General features: G+C 38.9%; 1 protein-coding gene across 1 annotated transcript in view; it reads left to right on the forward strand.

Annotated features, from left to right (window-relative positions):
* Window positions 1–17853, forward strand: part of LOC132170909 (splicing factor U2AF-associated protein 2) — a 28933-nt gene extending 11080 nt beyond the window's left edge. Inside the window, exons 6-14 of the mRNA XM_059582063.1 lie at window positions 16–108; window positions 183–221; window positions 7971–8060; window positions 8188–8290; window positions 8407–8487; window positions 11605–11681; window positions 12283–12363; window positions 16489–16580; window positions 17547–17853. Of these exons, the coding sequence (XP_059438046.1) occupies window positions 16–108; window positions 183–221; window positions 7971–8060; window positions 8188–8290; window positions 8407–8487; window positions 11605–11681; window positions 12283–12363; window positions 16489–16580; window positions 17547–17670 (780 nt within the window). The 3' untranslated portion in view covers window positions 17671–17853. The remainder of the gene's footprint in view (window positions 1–15; window positions 109–182; window positions 222–7970; window positions 8061–8187; window positions 8291–8406; window positions 8488–11604; window positions 11682–12282; window positions 12364–16488; window positions 16581–17546) is intronic.
* The last annotated feature ends 3331 nt before the right edge of the window (window positions 17854–21184 follow it).

Here is a 21184-nt window from a genome sequence, read left to right on the forward strand (position 1 = left end):
TTTATACACTTGCAGGAAGCTAATAAACCTCCTGATAGTTGGTTTGAATTGAAAGTGAATACACATGTTTATGTGACTGGGCTGCCTGATGATGTTACCATTGATGAAGTAAGTCATGGCCAATTTGTTTTTCCTGTCTGAGTATTTGTCATGGTAAGACACTAATCTGGAATATGTTGCAGGTGGTGGAGGCATTCTCCAAGTGTGGGATAATAAAGGAGGTAGGATTTCACTTCTGCATAGTTCACTATATGAAGTAATTTTGTAATATCTGTGCATGAGTCATGGACTTGGGTTACTTAAGGTGTTTTGTATCATCTTATACTTGAGCTTGCTTTTTTATGGAAGGCAAGAAACTGTTTTGCCACCATTAAATCATTTCCAACTGAATGTAAAAAGAATTAGCGGTATTATGCTATTATTCTGGAATCTTCATGGGTAATTAGTCAAGATTTCCAGTTTGTTCTTACCATGTGACATATTGAACTATGATTTTTAGCATATAAATACAATATGGAGGCAGGTTGCAGGAAAAAATCGGATAGCATTTCTGAAAAAATGAGGTAAACAAAAACACAAATGTAGCATATTACTGTTGATTATGTACAATGAATTTGAAAACTTTTGACCATTTGTTGACATATGTACCACGAGTTATTTATTAACCAGATTATAAGGATTTTAGAGAATGGTTTAAAATTGTATTGGAAAACAATCTTAGGATTGATTAGTTTGATTTGAGCTAAAAGTTTTGGTAGTGGAGACGTTTCATTGATGAAACTGCATGATACAGTCGAGAGCACAATACCAGATTGATGTACGTACATCCTGTTATGTTGGAGATATTAAGAAAACACAGAGAAAACAATAAAGATCAAAACCACAGTCAAAGGGCTAGTCTTCTGGGCCAGACAACCAGGGAAAGGAAAGACAAGGAGGCTATGTTTGGTAAACGTTCTGAAAACACTTTTATCAAACACAAAACACACTTTTCTGAGAATAGTTATCAAACGAAACATTTTACACAACAATTTCTATAAAATAAAACACAATCTCTGCCGTAGGTAATTTAGTTTGTCAAGCGAATGACAAATAACATAATAGAGAGGAAATCAAATGCAGCAAGGAACAAAATGTAGTGGGTGATGTAGAGGTTTTGTTTGAGTCTGGACCTCTCTCTCTCTCTCTCTCTCTCCCTTCCTTTTGGCGGTGTGTTAGGGCACATTTCATTTGTTTTCTCTGCTGGTGTGTCGATTCTCTTTATGTGTTAGCTTCTCTGGTGCTGTTTGGCTTGTTGGATGGTATGGGGTGAGGATGCAGATGAAGTCTGAAAGTGGTGTATGCGTGGGGTTTGTTCCATTGCATTTGGTAGTAGGATTTTCTCTTAGTTTTTTGGCTTGGGTCGATATGGCTTCTTCTAGATGGTTCCATGTTGAGGCCAAGTCCGAGGCTTAGTCCTTTGAATTTGTCATGATAAAGGGGGTTTCGGTTTTACAGGTGTATGGAAGATGCCGAGGGCTTGTTCGATCAATATCACTGGGGAAGGTTAGTGTTTCATAGTTGCTGGATTCCATGAGGGAGCTGCTACAAGCAAAGAGCTCAAAGGATTCTTGAGATACAAAGAAGCCTGGGTGAAGGATAACTTTACTTGGAGGAATGGGAGTATAGAGTGGAATGTCATCTTTGTTCGTTCCCTCCAGGATTGGGAAGTGGATGTGGTCTTATCTTTTTTTGATTAGTTGTACTCTTGTGAGGTCTCTCATGGCAATAGGGACCGTATTCATTGGTCCCATTCCAAAAAGGGTAGCTTCGAGGTGAAGTTGTTCTACAAGGACTTAACCAAGTTAGATCACGAGGGGCTTTTGTGGAAGAGTATCTGGCGCACCAAGGTGCCTATGCGTTTGGCTTTTTTCGGGTGGACTGTGGCTCTTGGCAAAATCCTGACTCATGATAATCTGCGTAAGAGGAATATTATGGTCATGGAATGGTGTTGCATGTGTAAGAAGAATGGAGAGTTAGTCGATCATTTACTTCTTCATTGCGAGGTTGCTAGTGCTCTCTGGCACACTATCTTTAGCCGGTTTGGGCTGCATTGGGTTATGCGTTGCAGGGTGGTGGATTTGTATGCCAGCTGGTGGACGGGAGGGCAATCCAACAGTGCGGTTGTGTGGAAGATGATTCCTTTATGTCGTATGTGATGCATATGGAGCGAAAGAAATGCCAGATGTTTTGGAGACTCCACTAAGACTTTGGAGGAACTCATCCATTTCTTCTTCTTTACGCTTTTCACTTGGACTGCTGCTTGGCTAGCTCCCTTAGTGATAAGCTTCTCTGATTTTCTCTCTCTCTTCTCTCCTTCTACTTAGGCGTTCTCCTTTTATACTTCCCGTGTAATTGGGTTGCGCCCTTTTGTGCTTTTTTATGTACATCATTACTTATCAAAAAAAAAAAGGGTGGGGGTTAGAGCCTTCATTGCTCAACGGGGCTTGAATCATTCTAGTGTTTCTCGGCAGTCGTGGAGTATGGTGGTGGCAGTAGGAGAGGCTTCGTGTTCATTCCGGAAGCCAGAGGGGGGAAGAGGCTGGTCTGGGTTTGCCCTTGAGCCGTGGGAGGGTCCTTGAAGCCTTCCAAATGACCTATGGTGGTGGAAAAGTGCTTTTGGCGCCGGTAAGGCGTGAGCTGTCCGTAGTGGTTGATAAGAGGTCGTTGGCAGAGGCAGTGCAGAGGAAGATCTGCTGGTCATGACCGTCATCGCCAAAAGCATAGAGCGCCAATGGTTGGGAGGCGTATGGGGTGAGGAATGCGGAGGCTCCCTAAAATTCCATCTATCTTGCTAGTGTTGTAGAGGATGTATGAGGCAGTGGCATTGTCGTTTGTACTCTCCCTCATCTGTTTAAGAATGAACTTGAAAATCTAAGGGGTGACGTGGATAAGTTAATTGGAGAGGTGGATATGGGCTTGGAGCTAGGTGGATTGAAGAAGCCTGAGAACTCTTCGTAGGCCGCTGTAGTTAGTTTGAAGCCTAGTCCCTCAGGAGGGGCCCAGCCTTCTAAGGATTTTAGTTCTTTTGAAGTGAGCCAAATGGAGAATGGAGTTATAAGTGATAAAGGCCCGTTTGTTTTTAAAGGGCCACATGCTTTACTCAGGTTGGGCCATCTTAAAACCCACGCATAAGTGGGTGGCAAAATAGTAGGCCTGGTTTGTTTCTAAAGGGCCACACATTTATTCTCAGGTTAGGCCCAATTAAGAGACATGCATAAGTGGGTGGCAAAACAACTAGCCAGATTTGTTTCTAAAGGGCCTCACATTTATTCTTGGATTAGGCCCACAATAAAACCTGTGCATACGTGGGTTGGCAAAGTAGTGAGTTGGGTCCTCTTCGGTCACAAGTAAAGACTCAGGTGTGGATTTGGATTCTAGAGAGCGGATGTATGTTTGGGTTAGTCCGTTGGCCCTCCGTTGGTCCCGCCGCAACACAATGATGTCGAAGGTGTCCCTTGGACAGGGAGCTAGAATGCTTCAAACGGCGGAGTAGCAGAGAATTCTATTGCTGGTGGCTCCCTACCTTCGGCGCCATCCTGGGACCACTAGTTGTGACATCTCCATCTCTCTTGGAGGCGATGAGGCCGAGCGGATTATCCCTAGTGTTGGATCCCCTATTGATGGTGATGTGCCCAATCTTAGAGGGTTGTAACGTGCCCAACCTTCGGCGCCATCCTGGGACCACTAGTTGTGACATCTCCATCTCTCTTGGAGGCGATGAGGCCGAGCGGATTATCCCTGGTGTTGGATCCCCTATTGATGGTGATGTGCCCAATCTTAGAGGGTTGTAACGTGCGCCCAGTTAAAAAAAAAGAGGTTCCTAATGCTGACAAGGACACAAATGTTGAACACTTGAGTCACGGAGATTCAGGGGCAAATGCAATCGGTTTTGTTCTAGAAGTGAGGAATGTCGAGTCATTGGGGTATGGGTGTCACTACAGGTAATGATGGTGATGCTCCTTTGTTGGAATATCGGGTGGGTGGTGTTGGGTGTGTGTGGCTGTTCTAGAGGTTTGGAGTTGGTCAATTATTTTGAGGGAGGGGAAGAGGGTGTTTGTCCTTGGCTTAAATCCTCGGGCCCTTTTTTCTTTTGTTGCATTGGGGAGACGGGGCTGATGTGCGGGGCAGTATGAGGAGGGGTTGGCCCAATTGGAGGGTGGTGTTGCTAGAAAAGGCCTGTTTGTGGCGTTGCCAATGCTGATGCATTCCATACTCTTAATTGGGAGGGAAGCAACGAGGTGAACAATTTGGATTGTATTGTGAGTCCTTCTTTGGCTGTGGAAGGAAGAGAGATTAGCAGGGCCGGAAAAAGAGTTGATCAAGTGCCTACTTTCCAACTTGCCTAGATATTTCCTATCTCTCTTCTCTATACTAATTGCTCATTTTCAATCAAGCTTTGTCGGGAAAGTGGCTTTGGAGATTTGCTGTGGAGAGAACGACTTTTTGGTGACATATCGTGGATAAAAAAATATGGAAGTTTGGCGGGTGAACGGTGCGCTAAAGCTGTTAATGAGCCTTATAGGGTGAGTCTATGGAAACATATTAAAAGGGGTTGTGATACTTTCTCTAGTTTTGTAACTATCAAGGTGGGTGATGACTCTTGGACCCGGTTTTGACATGACACCTGGTGTGTGTTACAATCTTAAGTGTTCCACATGGCTTAAGTGCAATATTAACTACGTGTATATAAGCTCTTGAGCTAGCCGATTTCAAGAGAGAATTCTATTTAAGGTTTGTATCATTTGGCACCAGAGCTACCACCATGTCGAGTGTGGGATTGAATGGATTGTAGCTTTGTTGTCCAGTCACAAAGAGGGTGATGTATGATGTATAGGTTGGGTTAAGATGTCTTGGTACTATGTTTGAGTATAGTGTTAAATCATTACATACTGATAGGTGAGTAGAACTGCCAAAAGAGAAAGGTCTACTATCGAGTCAGTGTCAATAGAGTGGGCCGTCATGGACATCGGTTGCGAAGCATGGTGGTATAATATGATCACAAGTGTCCCAAAGACTTTAGTGCAATCTTAACTATGTGTATGTAAGCTCTTGGGCACCCTTCCCTTGCAAGCCGATTTTTAAGGGTGAGTTCTACGTATGATTTGTATCAGTGTGAGGATCATCCTCTGAAGGAATCCTTTTCGGAGATTTTTTGCATTGCAAGCGATAGGGATGCTCTGGTGGCTAATCATATGTTTGTTTACAATGACGAAGTATATTGGACGTGAGCCTTATCATATTGGTGCATGATTGGGAGGTGGATACTATATCTTCATTTCTCAATGTTTTATATTCTATTAGGAATCAGGAAGATGAAGATAAATGTTGTGGGTTCCTTCATGTGACAAGTGTAGTCAACATTGGAGGAGAACTTTGTAAAAAGTCCTTACCTCAAAAGACCTTTTGGAATATGAGTTCGAACCTTGAATCTACATTTTATCCTCATTTCAATTGAAATAGTTCATGTGTTGTCTGGTGCCACACGTGAGGGGGGTATTAAAATATTAATTAAATGATTAAATTTTTTTTTTTTATGAGTTTAAGCTTTTGGGGTAAGTAATGATTTAAAATGATATTAGAGCAGAGGTTGTGAGTTTAAACATTTTCTCCATAGTTTACTTCAATTTCAATTAAATATTTCATGTGTTGGGCTCGCTTGTTAATGAGGAGTTTGAAAACCCACATGTGAGGGGGAGTGTTAATTGAATAGTTTAATTTACCCTTCCTTATCAACTTAAGCTTTTAGGATAAGTAGAGATTTAATACTTTTAAAAGAAAGGCTTTTGAGGTATGAACTTTTTACAAAGTTGTCCCCAACGTTAACTACTCTTTCCCTTGAAGGAGCATCTGAAGGTCCTAGGCTCCTTTGAGGGTTTCTTTCTTCACGTAGACCGCTTCTTTGAGAAAAATTCTTATTATGGATAATCTTCGCAAGCGGCATATCATAGTGATAGATTAGTATTATATGTGCAAAAAAAGTGGGAAAACTCTCGATCATCTCCTCCTTCACTGTGATATTGTGAGAGACATGGAATTGGTCTTTAGGATGTTTGGGTAGATTATGCCGAGACAGGTGGTGGAGCTCATGGCGTGTTGGAAAAGAAGGTTTAGTCGGAATGATCTTAATGTTGTTTGAAATGTAATTTTTTTTGTTTAATATGGTGCATCTAGAGAGAAAAGAATGCTTGAAGTTTCGAGGATTGCAAGAAGACAAGCTTAGATCTACAGTTTTGTTTCCTTAAATCTTTCTTTGAGTAAATCTTTGTTAACATCCTTTTTTACGCCTCAAACTTCGCAGGGTTTTGTGCTCTTTTTCCTTGTTCCTAAATCTTGTTGGGTGTCTTCTCTTGTATGCTGCTTGTGGCCCTTTGTGTTTTTGTTTTTTTGGAAAAACTTCATGTTAACCTCCTTTAACTTTCATCGTTTTTGCAATTATCCTCCTTAAAAGGTGAAATGACCTATGTAAAATTTATAAAATTACAAAACAACCTTAATTAAATAATTAAAAAAAGCCTGCACAGTCTGTGGGTCTGTGACCCATGGCGGGGTTGGGTGGTGACCCATGCGGGTGGGTCACGCATGATGGGTGGGTCACAATCCTGGGTCACCTCACCAAACTCAACATTGGCAATTTATATATATATATATATATATAAGGTAGAGGTATTTCGGAAATTATTTAGCCTTCCGTTATGACCGTTATGATTTAACTGAAAATTCTAACGGAGGGGGTGACATTGCAAACTTTTTAAAGTTAGATACATGTAATTGAGAGTTTTTGAACTTTAGGGGGTGATTGCAAAAGCAATGAAAGTTTAGGAGGGTTAACTTAAGTTTTTCCCCATTTTTTTAAAATTTTTTTTTATAAGTAATTGAAATACCATTAAAAGTGAAAAGTGCTATTCAAGTACACAGAGTATATAGGAGAAACACCTAGCTAGGAGTAGAAAAAAGAACAAGAAAGTTATGGAAACTAAGCACCTAGGGAACTTCAAACGCAGCTGTCCAAGCGCTTTTAATAAATCTGTTGTACTTAAAAAAAGAAAAAGAAAAAACACTTGTTAAAAAACTTTCCACTAATATTTTTAGAAACTGGGTGCTTATTTTTTCAGGCGTGAAGGCTAATTTATTACTTAAAAAAAATAGAGAGGTGGCCGCATAGACACCCCAACGGAGGAGGGGGCGACCACTCCTTTCCCCACTCTCTCCCTCTCTATTTATTTGTCATTTATAATTTTAAATTTCTTATAAGGAAGAAGTTAAACCTCCTCACTTTAAAAATAAGCATGTGATTTTTCAAAGCATGTTTGGTATTTTTATTTTCGAAAACACAATACTTTTCAAAACTTTTGTCGAACATTTTTTTTTTTTTTTTTCTGTGAACCCCACAAATAACATTTTTTCAAATGTGGACCCCACCAAAAACAACTCTCGACTTTCTGTTACATAAAGAATAAATTCAAATCAAAACACTAAAAACACTAACAAAAATATACTGTTATGTTTGTGCCTGTGTGATTGGGCATCCATAGTGGAAAAATGTGAAGGACTGGCTTATGCTTTAGTTATGCTTGCATATGTTAAACTATCTTGTTATTTGAGAAGAGGAGACACTATCCTTGCTTCAGTCCCATCACGATTGAATATCATTTACTTGAATGGTGGGTCTGTTGGGCCAAATTCTCACTTTCATATTGGCGTATGAAATTACTCTCTTATGTTTTATTATGCACCTCATTTACATTACTTGTGATTTAATGCTGAAGTGATATTCATTAATCATATTCCCTATCATGAAACCAATTGTGAAGGTTATAATTTTATGCAACGGTTATTGTATATCACACACTTAGAGATAATATATGTTTATTTATTTATTGTTTTTTAGCATTTCATATTGAGCATTTCATGATACATGAAAAATGTAGGACCCTGAAACGAAAAGACCTCGTGTGAAGCTATATTTTGACAAAGAGACAGGAAGGAAAAAGGGAGATGCACTAGTAACGTATCTGAAGGTAATTTTTCTCCATGTTTCCTTGCTTGTGACATCTAACATTTTCATATCCATATCTGAGAAATTATTTTCACATCCATATCTGAAAAAACATTTTCACATCCATATCTGGGCAATGTTTAAACTAGGAACCATCTGTTGTTCTGGCTCTCCAAATTTTGGATGGAACACCTCTTCGTCCTGGTGGCAATATTCCTATGTCAGTCACTCAGGCTAAGTTTGAGCAGAAAGGTGTGCGTGTGATCCCTCAAATTTGAAGTATTTTGGCTGTCGTCGATTTCACTTTTGGCTATCACTGATATCACCTGGGACAAGTAGTTAACGAGCTTTTGTTACACTTCACACAGGTGATGCATTTATTGCCAAACAAGCTGACAGCAAGAAGAAGAAGAAGCTGAAGAAGGTGCATGACAAAATGCTTGGCTGGGGTGAGTTGCCATTTCACACCTTGAACTCTGTAGTAGTTTGATGAAGGATATGACCTTTCAATTGAGTGCTGATTGATCTTTACTTGTAGCACCTTTTCACTTTATTTAATCTAGATTTTAAGTATATATTCAGTGATTTATTTGTCTTGTATTCTATTTTAGTCAATTCTTATGTCTGATGCATCAAACTTAGTTTGCTAGATATGGTTTATATTTGTACTGTACATGTATCTTTTTCCTCTTCTGAAATGTATCTATGCTCCTATATATCATGATTTTGCCACAATTATTTAGGCTTGCGGTAACTATTGGCATAACTTGTTGATGTTTTGATTATAGAGGAGTGAATCCAGCCTTTGCAGCCTAGAATCATCTCTGGTGTTGTCACCAGATTTTTAAGTTTAAGGACATGGGCGCCCTTTTCATCATGTGGGATAGATTAGGGGCAATCTGCCTACTTGTGCTTGTGTGGTGGATTTAGGGCTGAAAGTTGGGGCTTTAGAGCTTGGGATAATAGAATGATGTTTTTGGGGTTTGAATAAAGAATTAGGTTTGGATAAGATAGGATGGTCTAAAGGGTGAAGAAGAACGAGGACTGTTTCTTGGTGCAAACAACATGCAGAGATTTTTCTGGCAGCAGCAAGATTTGACATTTTTGGTGTGCTGTAAGGTTTTATTTGGTGAGTTTGGTGTGGAAAATTTTAGGATTTAAGGCTTCAAAATATCTAGGAAAATGGTTGAGGATTATAGATCAAGATTGTAAGAGAAACTCCTTGTCGAGGGCCTGTGCATCCTTGGGATTAGTCGGAGCGAAGCTACGGATACCCAGTGTTAAATCAAAAAAAAAAAAAAGAAAGAAAGAAGAATCTTCAAAGTGGTGAAGGCGGTGAACAGTATTGGAACACTTCAAACTAGGACATGCATGCCTTCCATGAACCAAAACACTCAATTCCTGTCATCAAAATTGCAATTGTTTGAGTAAGACTTGTGTGTGTGCACACTCTTGATTCTTGACTTCTCCTGACAGGCCTATGACTCCAAAAACTACATTGTAGTTTTACTAGTAAAATAAACCAAAGGCCACATGCAAAGGCCCAATAACTAATTTAGACTCACGTGGTAATAAAATAAAATCATGTCCCACAACTACACCCATGTCTGACAATGCATAAATTATTGAAGCACTTATGACTTACAAAGTCAAATAAAAGCTGAATTAAACTAAAATAAGTTACTAGGACCTAAGAATTTAGGATGGAAATTTCTTTTCCGACCACAAAGTCTTCTTAGATGTAATGGAACAAATAGCTTTAGTGTGTGGTTTTCCAAAAAGAATATTTCTTCTCTAAGCATGAAATGACTGTGGCATCATGAGAGGCTGGATAGAAAGGAAACTTAGGTTAAGAGAGTGCCTTCAACTTCCTTTTCCATCCTATAACAGGGGTTTTCCAGACTCTTTTGTCCTCTTTTTTTCTCTGCCAAATTTAAAAAGAAAGTTGGGATGTAGAGACAGTTCTCTTGTGGATAGTATGGATTAATGGATGAAGTTGATCATCTTATCAAAAATGGATGTACTGAATTATCTTCAAAAAATGGATCTTCCATTTTTAAAGGAAGAAGTTTACCAATCTGTATCAGGGAAAGGAGGGAATTGTTTGCATTATGCGCTTGCCTTATAGCCTCTCCATCCTTTAGTAATTAACCACTTTGAGAAAAAAAAAAGTAAAGGAATTAATTTTAATTGCTTCGCACCTGCTTATTGCTTGGGACTAAAGGAGCATACAATCCTTTTTGTTTTTTGTTTTTTTTTCTTCTTTCAACTTTGTTGTTTTTTTAAACTTACTGTTTGGTCTGTTTTGATCTGTCTAAAATAGAAAATGAAATGCTTGTAGATTCTGCATATGCATCACAGAATAGTTTCTTTGTGTTGTCATATCTTGGGGTATGCATGATAACCAAATGGAGAAACAAATCAAAAATTTTGCTTTGAAATTTTCCCAAACAAAAGCCGAGACTGATCAGCCTGTACCAACTGAATCGATAGTCTCAGTTTTGGCGATTTGGATCAGTTTGGTGAGTCGGTTTAGAGAAGCTACTCCAGGAACAGAGCAGCATAAACAAAAGGGACAGCAGATGCATACACAAAACAATTACATGCACATACAAGTTGTAGAACACAAACATTACTTCATAGTTCCATTAATCACGTTTAGATTACATAACAAGTGGGACAACCTACTCAACTCGATTCATCAACTTCAAAATCCAAAATGCATCCCCTGAATGAATTAACCCCAAGCCCTTCAATTAAAAACTGAAGCAAGAAACCCTAATTTGGAAAAAAACGAAGTTCATGCCATAGAAATTTCAGAGGAACCCTTGTTGTGTACTAGGAAGAACCTTGGAATTTAATAAAGTGGGGTTTCAAGAACTTTGAGTGTAAGGGTTTTGTAACTTATGTTACTTATAAAAAAAAAAGGGTTTTGTAACTTATGTTTGGTGGAGCCATGGAGGATTTGGATGATAGGTGTGTGGCACTGTGATGGGGCAGACTGGTGCTGGTTGACCATGAGAGATGAAGAGAGATTGGGAGGGGAGACAGTTAGACAAATAGAGAAAGGGAAAGGGAATTGGAAAAGCCTACAGGAAGAAGAATGTGTGAAGCAAATCAGGCCACATGTCCTATATATATATACAATTGTACCTTTATATATTGGTTCGGTTTAGCGTTACTCAGTTTAATATCTACATACTGTGTGCCAAACAGAAATTTTCAGTACAATCTTTTACTCCGAATTGTATCAATACAGTTGATAAAACTGACTGAAACCAAGATTTCGGTGCCTTTTGGCTTTGTCAGTTTGTTGCACAGACCTATTTTGATACATATTTAAGATGTTATTGGTTGAGCATACCTATATCCTATCTTTTTGTGAATCGGTGGGGATGAATGAAAGCTTGAAAGTACATGTTATACCCTTAAAATTATGAAAGCGATTTTATGACATCTAGGAGACATCATCTTTGTTTGAGTTTTTGATCTAAAATCTCAACTTTGATTACCTTTATGTGCTGGTGTACCCTGACAATAACATGGCATTTCTTTATTTGGCGCAGCTGGCCTTGATGATGCAAAGGTTTCAATTCCAGCTACTGTTGTTCTTCGCTACATGTTCACCTCTGCTGAAATGAGGGTAAGTTCTGAACCACCCATGGTTTGCAGGATTTCTCCCTGTGGTTATTATTGTTAGGAACCTGTTGCAACATCTGTGACCATGCCTGTCCAGCTCCAGTTCAGACACTGGCACTAGAAGCTGCTTTTTCTAACCAAAAAAATATGCAGATTGAGAAAGTGATTGCTACCCTTATTGACCTATTTTAAAGTTGAGATTATTCACTATTCAATCTCTCAAGTTGCTTTCTTACCATACAGAAAAAGTTATGCACTGAACCTTTTCTAAAAGTAAAAGTGTATATATTTAATGTAGATTATCTACTAAAACAAATATAGCTGTGTTTCATTGTCAACCTTTTGGGAGGCATAAAAAAGCTAAGTTTTGGCTGATATTTCTGTCATAGTTGTTGTAGTGGCTCTTGTTTGTTATCATATCTTCGTATATTCAATTATGTTTTGTTTATTAAACTACTTTCCAATTTAAAATTTTAGAATGAAAGCATAGTTTTATTCTGATTTCCATCTTTAATTGTTAGAAAATTATAATCTACGCTCCTCACTGCAAATTTACGTTGTAATTAGGGGCTGATGAAAATTTGACTTTATCCAAATGTTCACAGGCTGATGAAAATTTACGGTTGGAATTAGAGGCAGATGTTAAGGAGGAATGTGTAAAGCTTGGACCTGTGGACTTGGTCAAGGTAATTGAACTTTGATACGGGTTTGTTGTGTTTCATTCAAGAAATATTGATCTTTCTTGGGACATATGATGATCCACAAACATATATATTAGTGCTAACCGGTCACTTCTGTATTCACGTGTTGTTGAGATGAATGGTTATGAAAAAAATGTTTTTAGAATTTTTTTTTTGGATAGGTAATCAAGTGTATATTAAAAAAAGCGTTAGGCGCCCCTAAGTAAACCGGAAGTATACACAAGGACACCAAGAAAAAACAAAAGCAAGAAAAAAAAGGAAAACCCAAAGCCCACAAAGCAACCCAAAACCCAAAAACCACAAGAAACCCTACACCCTCTTGCCTTTACCACGGCTGGATCCCTCATAGTTAATAGAACTCTCCAAGTTCTTCAGTTCCCTCTTTCCTTTTAGCTTAGTAGCACAAACCTCCTTCGATGGTAGGGGAGAGGGATCATGAGACAAACCTGCCAAAACCTGGGAAAAAGACCAAACCGTCGATGGAAATAGAGAGAGAGAGCAACAACTTCATCAACACCACCCTTTTGAACGTGAGAAGAGTCTTCAAAACGAGACATCAAGGCCTGGGCCAAAACATTCAATGGTGAGAACACTGGCAACCCAATGTTTGACTAATGTGCCAAAGTTGTATCCTCAAACCTCTCACACGAGACCCAATCCAAGGGCATGGCAGGGGCAAAATCTCCCAAGGGATACATATATTCTTCTCCATCCTCATCCCAAAAATTGTCTTCCTCCCCTTCCCACACAACCAGCTCCGAAGACGTACCCAATTCCCTATCTTTCTTATCATCCAAACCCAACAATGTTGGTGAGGGCTGGGTTGGAGCAACAATAGAACTTGGCTTAAGAAACCCCTTTGCCGGAGAAGACCCCTTACACTGGAAATCAGAACTCACCAAAACATGAGCATCCTCCTGGTGATTTGGGCTACAACCTCGACAGATTGCGAACACTAGGCCACCCTTGGCGTTTCCTCCTTGGCACATAACACGCTGAAGAGAACACTGGAAAACCAAAAGGCTCAAATGCCAAAAATAGCCTAGAAGACACAGCCGACACTGTGCACTTGCCACTTGCCAAAGCCAGAACACCGGGCTGAACGCTAGTCCTCTCCCATAAGCAGACCCGCATACAACTTCGACTCCTTTTTTGCCTTGTACTTGCAATTATAGAGAATCATAGGCTTCGGCACATTCTGGGTGCTTTATGCCATCGAGTTCAAAGGATCCCAACCTACTGGCAGACACAGCTTCAGAGAGGGTTGGATAGGACCATTGGCGACGTTGCCTCCTAAATCAAACCCCTCATATTGGAAAACCCCAGCCTTGACAGCCGCCCGCGAGGTCTCCAGAGAGAGCAGAGGAATTGGACTTGCACTAGATCTCGTAGAACACCCAGGATCCTCTTCAAAACCCGTTAGAGACCCAGGGCCCAAGTCAATAGAATTGATGACAAGCCCAAAGCTCGTGTTTGGGCCCTACATGGTGACCCTCTTGGCATTGGGCTTCAGGTTTGCAACCGAAAAACCAAGCCGCATTCGAAATGTTTTCTTGCGTATGAACCCAGAGACAGGCTTCTGGGCCAGCCCAATGCCTTCAGTCCATAAACCACACAATCAAGGGCCTTGTGCACATCTGTCTTAATTTGAACCACACACTTTATCCACGCCCGAAGAGTCTTCATCTTCCTCCCTGGAGACCCATCTTGAACCCTGGGACCATCACCTCGATCATAATAATCCTCACCTCGTGCAGAGTAATCTTGAACACTGGGGCTGCCATTATCAGCAAGGTTATTGACTAGCAGATCCAACAGATGCTTCATGAGAAGTAGACCCATCAGACTCTTCTCCAAATTGTAACAACTCATCGCCGATCTCACCACCTCGGTATCTTTTGGCACCTCCCATAGAGAGAAATTCAAACCATGCATAGCTTCTGTCTGACCCAGCATCCCATTCTTCTTCTCAAGATGCCTATCCACCGAACGCGCCACCTTGGCATACAACAGTATCTCACCACCAAGGAGGGACTTTACTCCACCATAACGAACTACGCCAAAACCCAATACAGGCCCCTCTTTCTTCTCCGATGAAGAGGAATCACCTATCGGCTGTCTCATGGAGTCAAAACAGACCTTCACTTTACTCAGTTCTATGGCAAATCAGCTCCAACTCCGCTCTTCTCGGTTCTCTGGCGAGATCACGACACGATTTCTCCGACCACCATGCACACTGCCACCTCCAGGTACCGACTGGAATCATTGGATCCTCGCTGAGCGATTTGTCACTTTCGCACCCTCCCTGAAGGATTTGATGAAATCCTAAGACTCAGAGTTACGAAGCAGCCCCTCCATTGAAGAAGACAACCACCCAGCACCCATCGATCCCAAAAACGCCACATGAGAGAATCCTTTCCTACTTTCCTTCAACCAAAGAATTGAGAACCCTTTCCCCACCGAAAACTTAAACTGTTTATCCTCCATAGCAAACTGTCGCAAGAAACCCATCTCCATCCTTCCACCTAGCAACAGTGTTTAACTCGCTCCTAAAAACTGTTTTCGGGTGTTTTCTTGTCTTCACGTGACCCTATCATTCTGTCTTTTACCTCCATTAAAAGGCTGATGAAGCTTTCCCAATAAATTTTCACATATGCCCATACCAATCCATCTCTCTCTCTCTCTCTCTCTTTCTCGCTCTTATTCTGAGGCTCTCTTACTCCTTGATTCGGACCAGATTGACCATAGCCAGCGTCAGGAATTCCACCGACTTATTTCTCGTGGTTGTTTCGGTCAGTTCCCCGAAGCTGAAGATGGACTATGTGGGGAAATGCTCATCTGATCTGCACCGGCCTTCCTCCGTCCATACTCCGGTGGTGTCTGCTTAAGCAACATGGAAGACTCGTGGGGCGGGGGGGTGGTGCTAGAGGTGCTAATGTTATTTGTGCACACTCTGCAGTTGTTGGGGACGGATGGGAGAGTTTTGGGATTGCTGGGCTTCATGAGGGGTGTCCTCATCGGAAGGTATGGCTACGGCAGTCCTCGGTTGCTGCCAGGTCGCTGAGCTTGCGGTGTGTTGGTGGTGGTTCGGTTTCAAAGCAGAGGGGTGATTACGGCATTGAACGCTCTGTGAATGCTTTTTTCTCTCCCCTTCTTGTCTCATTCTCACAGCTCTCTCTCTCTCTCTCTCTCTCTCTTCCTTTGTGTCTTCTTCAACGCTTTTTTTTTTTCCCTAACTCGCACACTCCTTACCCTTTGCTAGAGCCCGCCCCGCACTGCGCCTCATCTGCAATCTGTGGTGGAGAGGCCAGCCTTCACGGTGGCGAGGTATTCCACCCATCGCGGCTGGGTGTTACCCAGCCATCATGGTGGTTGGTTGAGAAGGGAAGAACGATCAGTCACCTGGGCTTGGGAGTGAGTTTGGGGACTAGTGTTGGGTACCTTGGCCACTTGTGGACCGCAGCTGTGGGCACTAGACGTTAGCTTGAGAGAGAGAGCTTAGAGGAGATTGCCCTTGAAAGTGTGCTGTGAGGTGTGGAAGCAAATGTCTGAGAATGAATTACTGGGTGACTGTTGGGAAAACGGGCAGCCTATTTTCAAAACCAGAAGACGTTGGCAAACGTCAGTATTTTTGTTCTGTGTTTTTAAAAACAGAAAACACCTCTAAAAAACGTTAACAAACACTACTTAAATGCTTGAAAATAGATTTTTTAGTCATAGGATTTTAATATTTTCTTGTCATGGGCTGCTGTGTTTGATTTTAATATTTCTAGCTATCTAGCTTTTTTTGATCTTTACTCCTCTTTAAATTTTCTTCTTTCTATATATTCTGTGTATTGGGTTGCACCTTTATATTTTTTAATAATACTGGCGATTGCTTATCAAAAAAAAAAAAAAATTCTTGTCATTTCTCACATTTTAACCAAGCAAATTGATGGTTGTTTCTAGCTAGAGTACTTTTTCTCTCTTTTCTTTTAATTAGTAATTGTTGTAACGGTTGCCTGTCTAGGTTGGGGTTTTATTTTGGATGCGGATTGGATTTTCTTATTTCTTTGAAATTCTTATTTATTTATTATCCTTTTTCATGCTTATTTTGGATTTTTCTTGCAGGTTTGCGAGAATCATCCACAAGGTGTAGTTTTGGTAAAATTCCAGGACAGGAGGGATGCTCAAAAGTGCATAGAGTTGATGAATGGAAGATGGTAATTGATGAAAACCTTGATAGAACCCTTTGAAATTTTTCTTCATTATTTGATTTTGAATGCAATTACTCGTCCCCTACCCAATATAAAGTTTGGCAGCTAACAGCGTCTTTCAGTGGACTTACATGGTAGCATACTTGACATGAATCTCTTCTTTGGGTCTATAATTAATAAACTAGTTTTTCAGTGATATCTTCATGAATGTACTATATATGGTTGTGTTGGGAGATAAAGTGGTTATGAAGTTTTTACCATAGTATATTAATATACATATTTGAACACCATACTAGCTCAAAAGCCTAAGCTAATGGGTTGTGGTCCACTTAGGTTATACTTTCTCAATGTAGAATTCAACACTTACAAATGCACTCACAACAGGTTGGCTAACCATCTACTTTCTGATTTGTTGAGAAGATGGTGACTTGTATCTGTGCTAAATTAAATTACACAAACAAAAAGTGGAAAGGGAAATATCCTGTTCTTTGGTTAAGATTACTGTTAGCAAACGGAAAATGTTTCCTGGTAGTACCTATGTTTAATTTACATCATGACCAATATTTAAGTATGGGTTCATAATGTCTGTTACCATGAAAATGGTAAAACTTCCTAGGGGTAGGATCAGCTGCCATATAAGAGAGTTGTTGCGAATGATATATATATATATATATATATATATATATATATCATTCACAACTCTCTTAAGATACTAGAAAACAGCACATTGTGTCAGCCAACCTAGAAGACATCGTACAGTAAGGTTATACCAAAATATGGGTATATGTGCTCCCTGGTACGCTCAGAATCACTGCCCTCCTGCATGGGTTGCTGCAATCCCAGTGGCTTGCTGTAGAAACTTAAAGATGCATCATTAGCTGTCTTTTGCCATATTGAATTAGTGTTTTTGGTTATTGGTTTTGTTTTGTTTTTCTATATTGCATTTTGGTCAAGGTTCTTGTTTCTGTTCAGGTTTGGCGGTAGACAGATACATGCTAGCGAGGATGACGGTTTGGTCAACCATGCTTCGATCCGGGATTTAGATTATGATGCCGCACGGTTGGAGGAGTTTGGTGCCGAACTCGAAGCTGATTAAGCTAATGATGATGTAAATTACTAAATAGATGCTTCTGATACCAAATTTTCTTGTAAAATACTAGGACTTTTGAGGATCTGTGATGATAATTATACTTTTAGGTCGCACATTAGCCGACTACCTCTGTTAATATGGTTTACAATCTAAAATAGCCATATATAAAGATTTTTTTATTTTGAGGAATTTTTGGGCGAACTTGGTATCTTCAAGTTTGACAGTTTCAAATCGTCTACTTGTAATTCACTAAGAATGCTTGAAGTTTTGGTCTTATTTAGGTAATGCAAGCGATGCAATACATTTATTTGGCGCCATCCATTTAAATGGCTTGACTAGAAACTTCCATGTCAGCCTTTTTTGCCTTTTTTTATTTTTAGGAGAAACTTTACTTTAGACTCCTGAACTACACGCGTTTTGAGAAGATCTCCCATAAATTTCAAAAATGCTCAATTTAACCATATAAACTTTCAATTTGATTTAATTGACCCCTTTCTTTAGATTTAGTTGTTAACATTTAACATAAATGCCTAGACCCACGGTTGGGTCTGGCGGCCACCTGGCCATGGGTCAGGTTGTCCAGTGTGGATCAAATTTTTTTTTTTTTTTTTTTTAAATTTAATTTAAAATTAAAGATAAATTTGAAATTTTCTAAAAGAATTCAGGGGTATCAAGGTCATTTTGTAACTTTTAATCTTTAAATTTTGATGAAAGGGAATCAATTGAATTAAATTAAAAGTTTATGGGGTTAAATTGAGAGTTTTTAAAATTTAAATTTTTTTCTCAAAACGTGTGGTATTCAGAGTCAAATATCCCCTAATTTTTATTCACCGGCTTTTGGGTTCCCCAATCCCCTTCTTCCTCCATAAAACTTCAGATCTAGTCCAATCCTAAACCCAAAAATCTAGCAGAAAAGCCTAGCGTGGAGACCATGAGTGCATGTAGAGAGAGAGTAGGGTCACGGTTTCAGCCACAGAAGTTGCAGAGACAACGAAGGAGTTATAAAAAGGAAAAATAAAGGGGCAGTTAGTCTAAAAAATAAAAAAATGATCCAAGGCATGAGGAAGGGGTGGAAATTTAGGGTTTTACAGTGCAAGAAGGTGGGCGTTAGCGAGAGAGAAAATAAGGATTCAAAAGGGGAGTGTGAGTTGAAGGTTCTGGAAGAGTTTTCGATAGGCAATCAAGGCCTGAGATTTGCGCAGGGAATCAGAGGGTTAAAATCAAAACAAAGAGATAACCAGTGTGAGTGTGAAGGACTTGCGGAGAAGAGGTTGAGAAATTTAATGCTGAAGCTAATTTACTCAAACAATCCTAATGAATTAGGATCCTCTTCTGAAGGGTAAAATTGTCTAAAAATTTGTGAAATGACAAGTTTAACCATAACTATGAAATTAGTGGGTGATTATGTGTGAAATAGGGTTTAGGGTTTGAAAATTTTAATCATTGTCAAATTGCAGGCATGTGAAAATTTGTAATGCATGATAATGAGTCCTACCCGTTTAAATATGTTTTATAGTGATGAAATTATGTTACAATATGTTTTGCATGCCTTAAAATGAGTTTAAAAGGAAAAATATTTGAAAGAAAGGAGTCTGATCAGATTTTAATGGATTTTTGTAACTGAGAAATGAGAATGTTATTGGATGATTAAGTGAGTTGTCTTAGTTATAGCAAGGTTGAAGCATTGTTGGTCTAACAATATTTTATTAGAACCCTTTAAAATATTTATTTTAACGCTAGAATTTAATGAATAGTATAACTTGCAACAAAATTGTATTTTGAATGAATATATTATTGCTTTTTAAAGTTTAAAGGCACATGTGTTGAAACCCGACCACACACCAAAATAATAAGGTAGCATACATAACATATGAAAGGGTGTTACAAAAAAAAACATATGAAAGGGAATTTTTTTTAAATTTGAGATTGTCAAATTCATAAATTTTAGTCGTCTTATTTCTAAGGGTTTAAAATAAGCCATGTTTCAGCATTTAATGTGGAAGCTACTAAACCTATGTTTCCGTTTCCTTGATGGTAGATGGTTTATTTTAGACCCTTAAATGTGATTGACGGCTGAGATTTATGAATTTGAGAATCTCAAATTTTAAAAAAATTATAGGGGATCTCAATCCATGAAAGGGAGGGTTGAAAATGGTTTATGGAATAAGTAATGCTATATACACTCTCGTTTTTTTACACTCAGACATTTTGAATTTGTTTTTTAATTGAAGAAGAGAGATATTAAATAAAAATCTAAATTTGAAGTATTAACACTAAATTTGAGACATTAGTACCAAATTTATGATGATCGAATCCCTTTTGGGTGATATCAAATTTATGTTACTTTTATCTAGAATAGCTCTTCAAATGTTCAAAAAACCTCCCACATTGGATGAGCCAAAAATATATGTAAAATAGATATTTGATTAGAAGAGCTAAAAAAAAAGTTAAATGTAGCAGCACTTTTTAAGGGAGCCATTTTATTTTTTAGTGTTTCTCTCTCCTGCTTTATCTTTTTCCCAAATCTTTTCCCACCTTTTTTTTAGAAATATAGCTAATCGGATGTGGAGACACTTAAAAATAGCTTAGCTAAACTAGATAAAAGTGAGTTTTGAAGAGCTATTTTACATAAAAATATGGCTTTTCCATTGGGAATGCTCTTATAATGGAAGAGCCAAATGTTACTTTTATTTAAAATAGCTATTCAAATGTTTAAAAAAACTCATACATTGGATTAACCAAAAGAAAATGTAAAATAAATATTTGATCCAAAGAGCTAAAAAAAGAGCTAAATGTAACAACATTTTTTAAGGGAGCCATTTTATTTTTTATTGTTTCTCTTACCTGTTTTCTCTTTTTCCCAAATCTTTTCCTACTTTTTCTCTGCATGTTCTATTTTTTCTCAAAACTTTTTCCTCACATGTTCTCTTTTTCCCAAAACTTTTCTCACTTTTAATAATATTTAAATGATATAGATAAAAATATAGCTAATCGGATGTGGATGAATTTAAAAATTCATTAGCTAAACTAAATAAAAATAAGTTTTGATGAGCCATTTTGCATAAAAATTTGGCTTCTCCATTGATAATGCATTAACCTTTCACCCCCCTAGATTTTAGTTTTAAATCCAAAAACAAGATTTGAGGCATTAAAAACTAAATATTAAAACTCAAAGAAATTTAACTAAAAAAAAAATAAAAAATTTATTATTATTTATTTTAATATATGTCCCTAGGCTGCCAATTTGACAACCGCGTAGCAGAACTCCACGAAATTAGGAAGTATCATCCCTCTTAAATTATTGCGTTGCGGTTAAAAAAAGAAACGGTTGAGGAGTGTACACTTGGCACTTACCACTTGGCTACTGCTTTTGTTAAGAATAGACACGGCACACGTGGCCAATGCAACAACGGTAGTGGGTAGCTGATGCTGTCGGTCGGTGCCATTTCATTTCAAGTCATGTTTATTAAAGGCTAAAGTCACGCAGTAACAGTGGACCGTGGGTCCTAACAAAAGCAAT

This window comes from Corylus avellana, chromosome ca2 (genome assembly GCF_901000735.1).
Source record: "Corylus avellana chromosome ca2, CavTom2PMs-1.0".
NCBI lineage: Eukaryota > Viridiplantae > Streptophyta > Magnoliopsida > Fagales > Betulaceae > Corylus > Corylus avellana.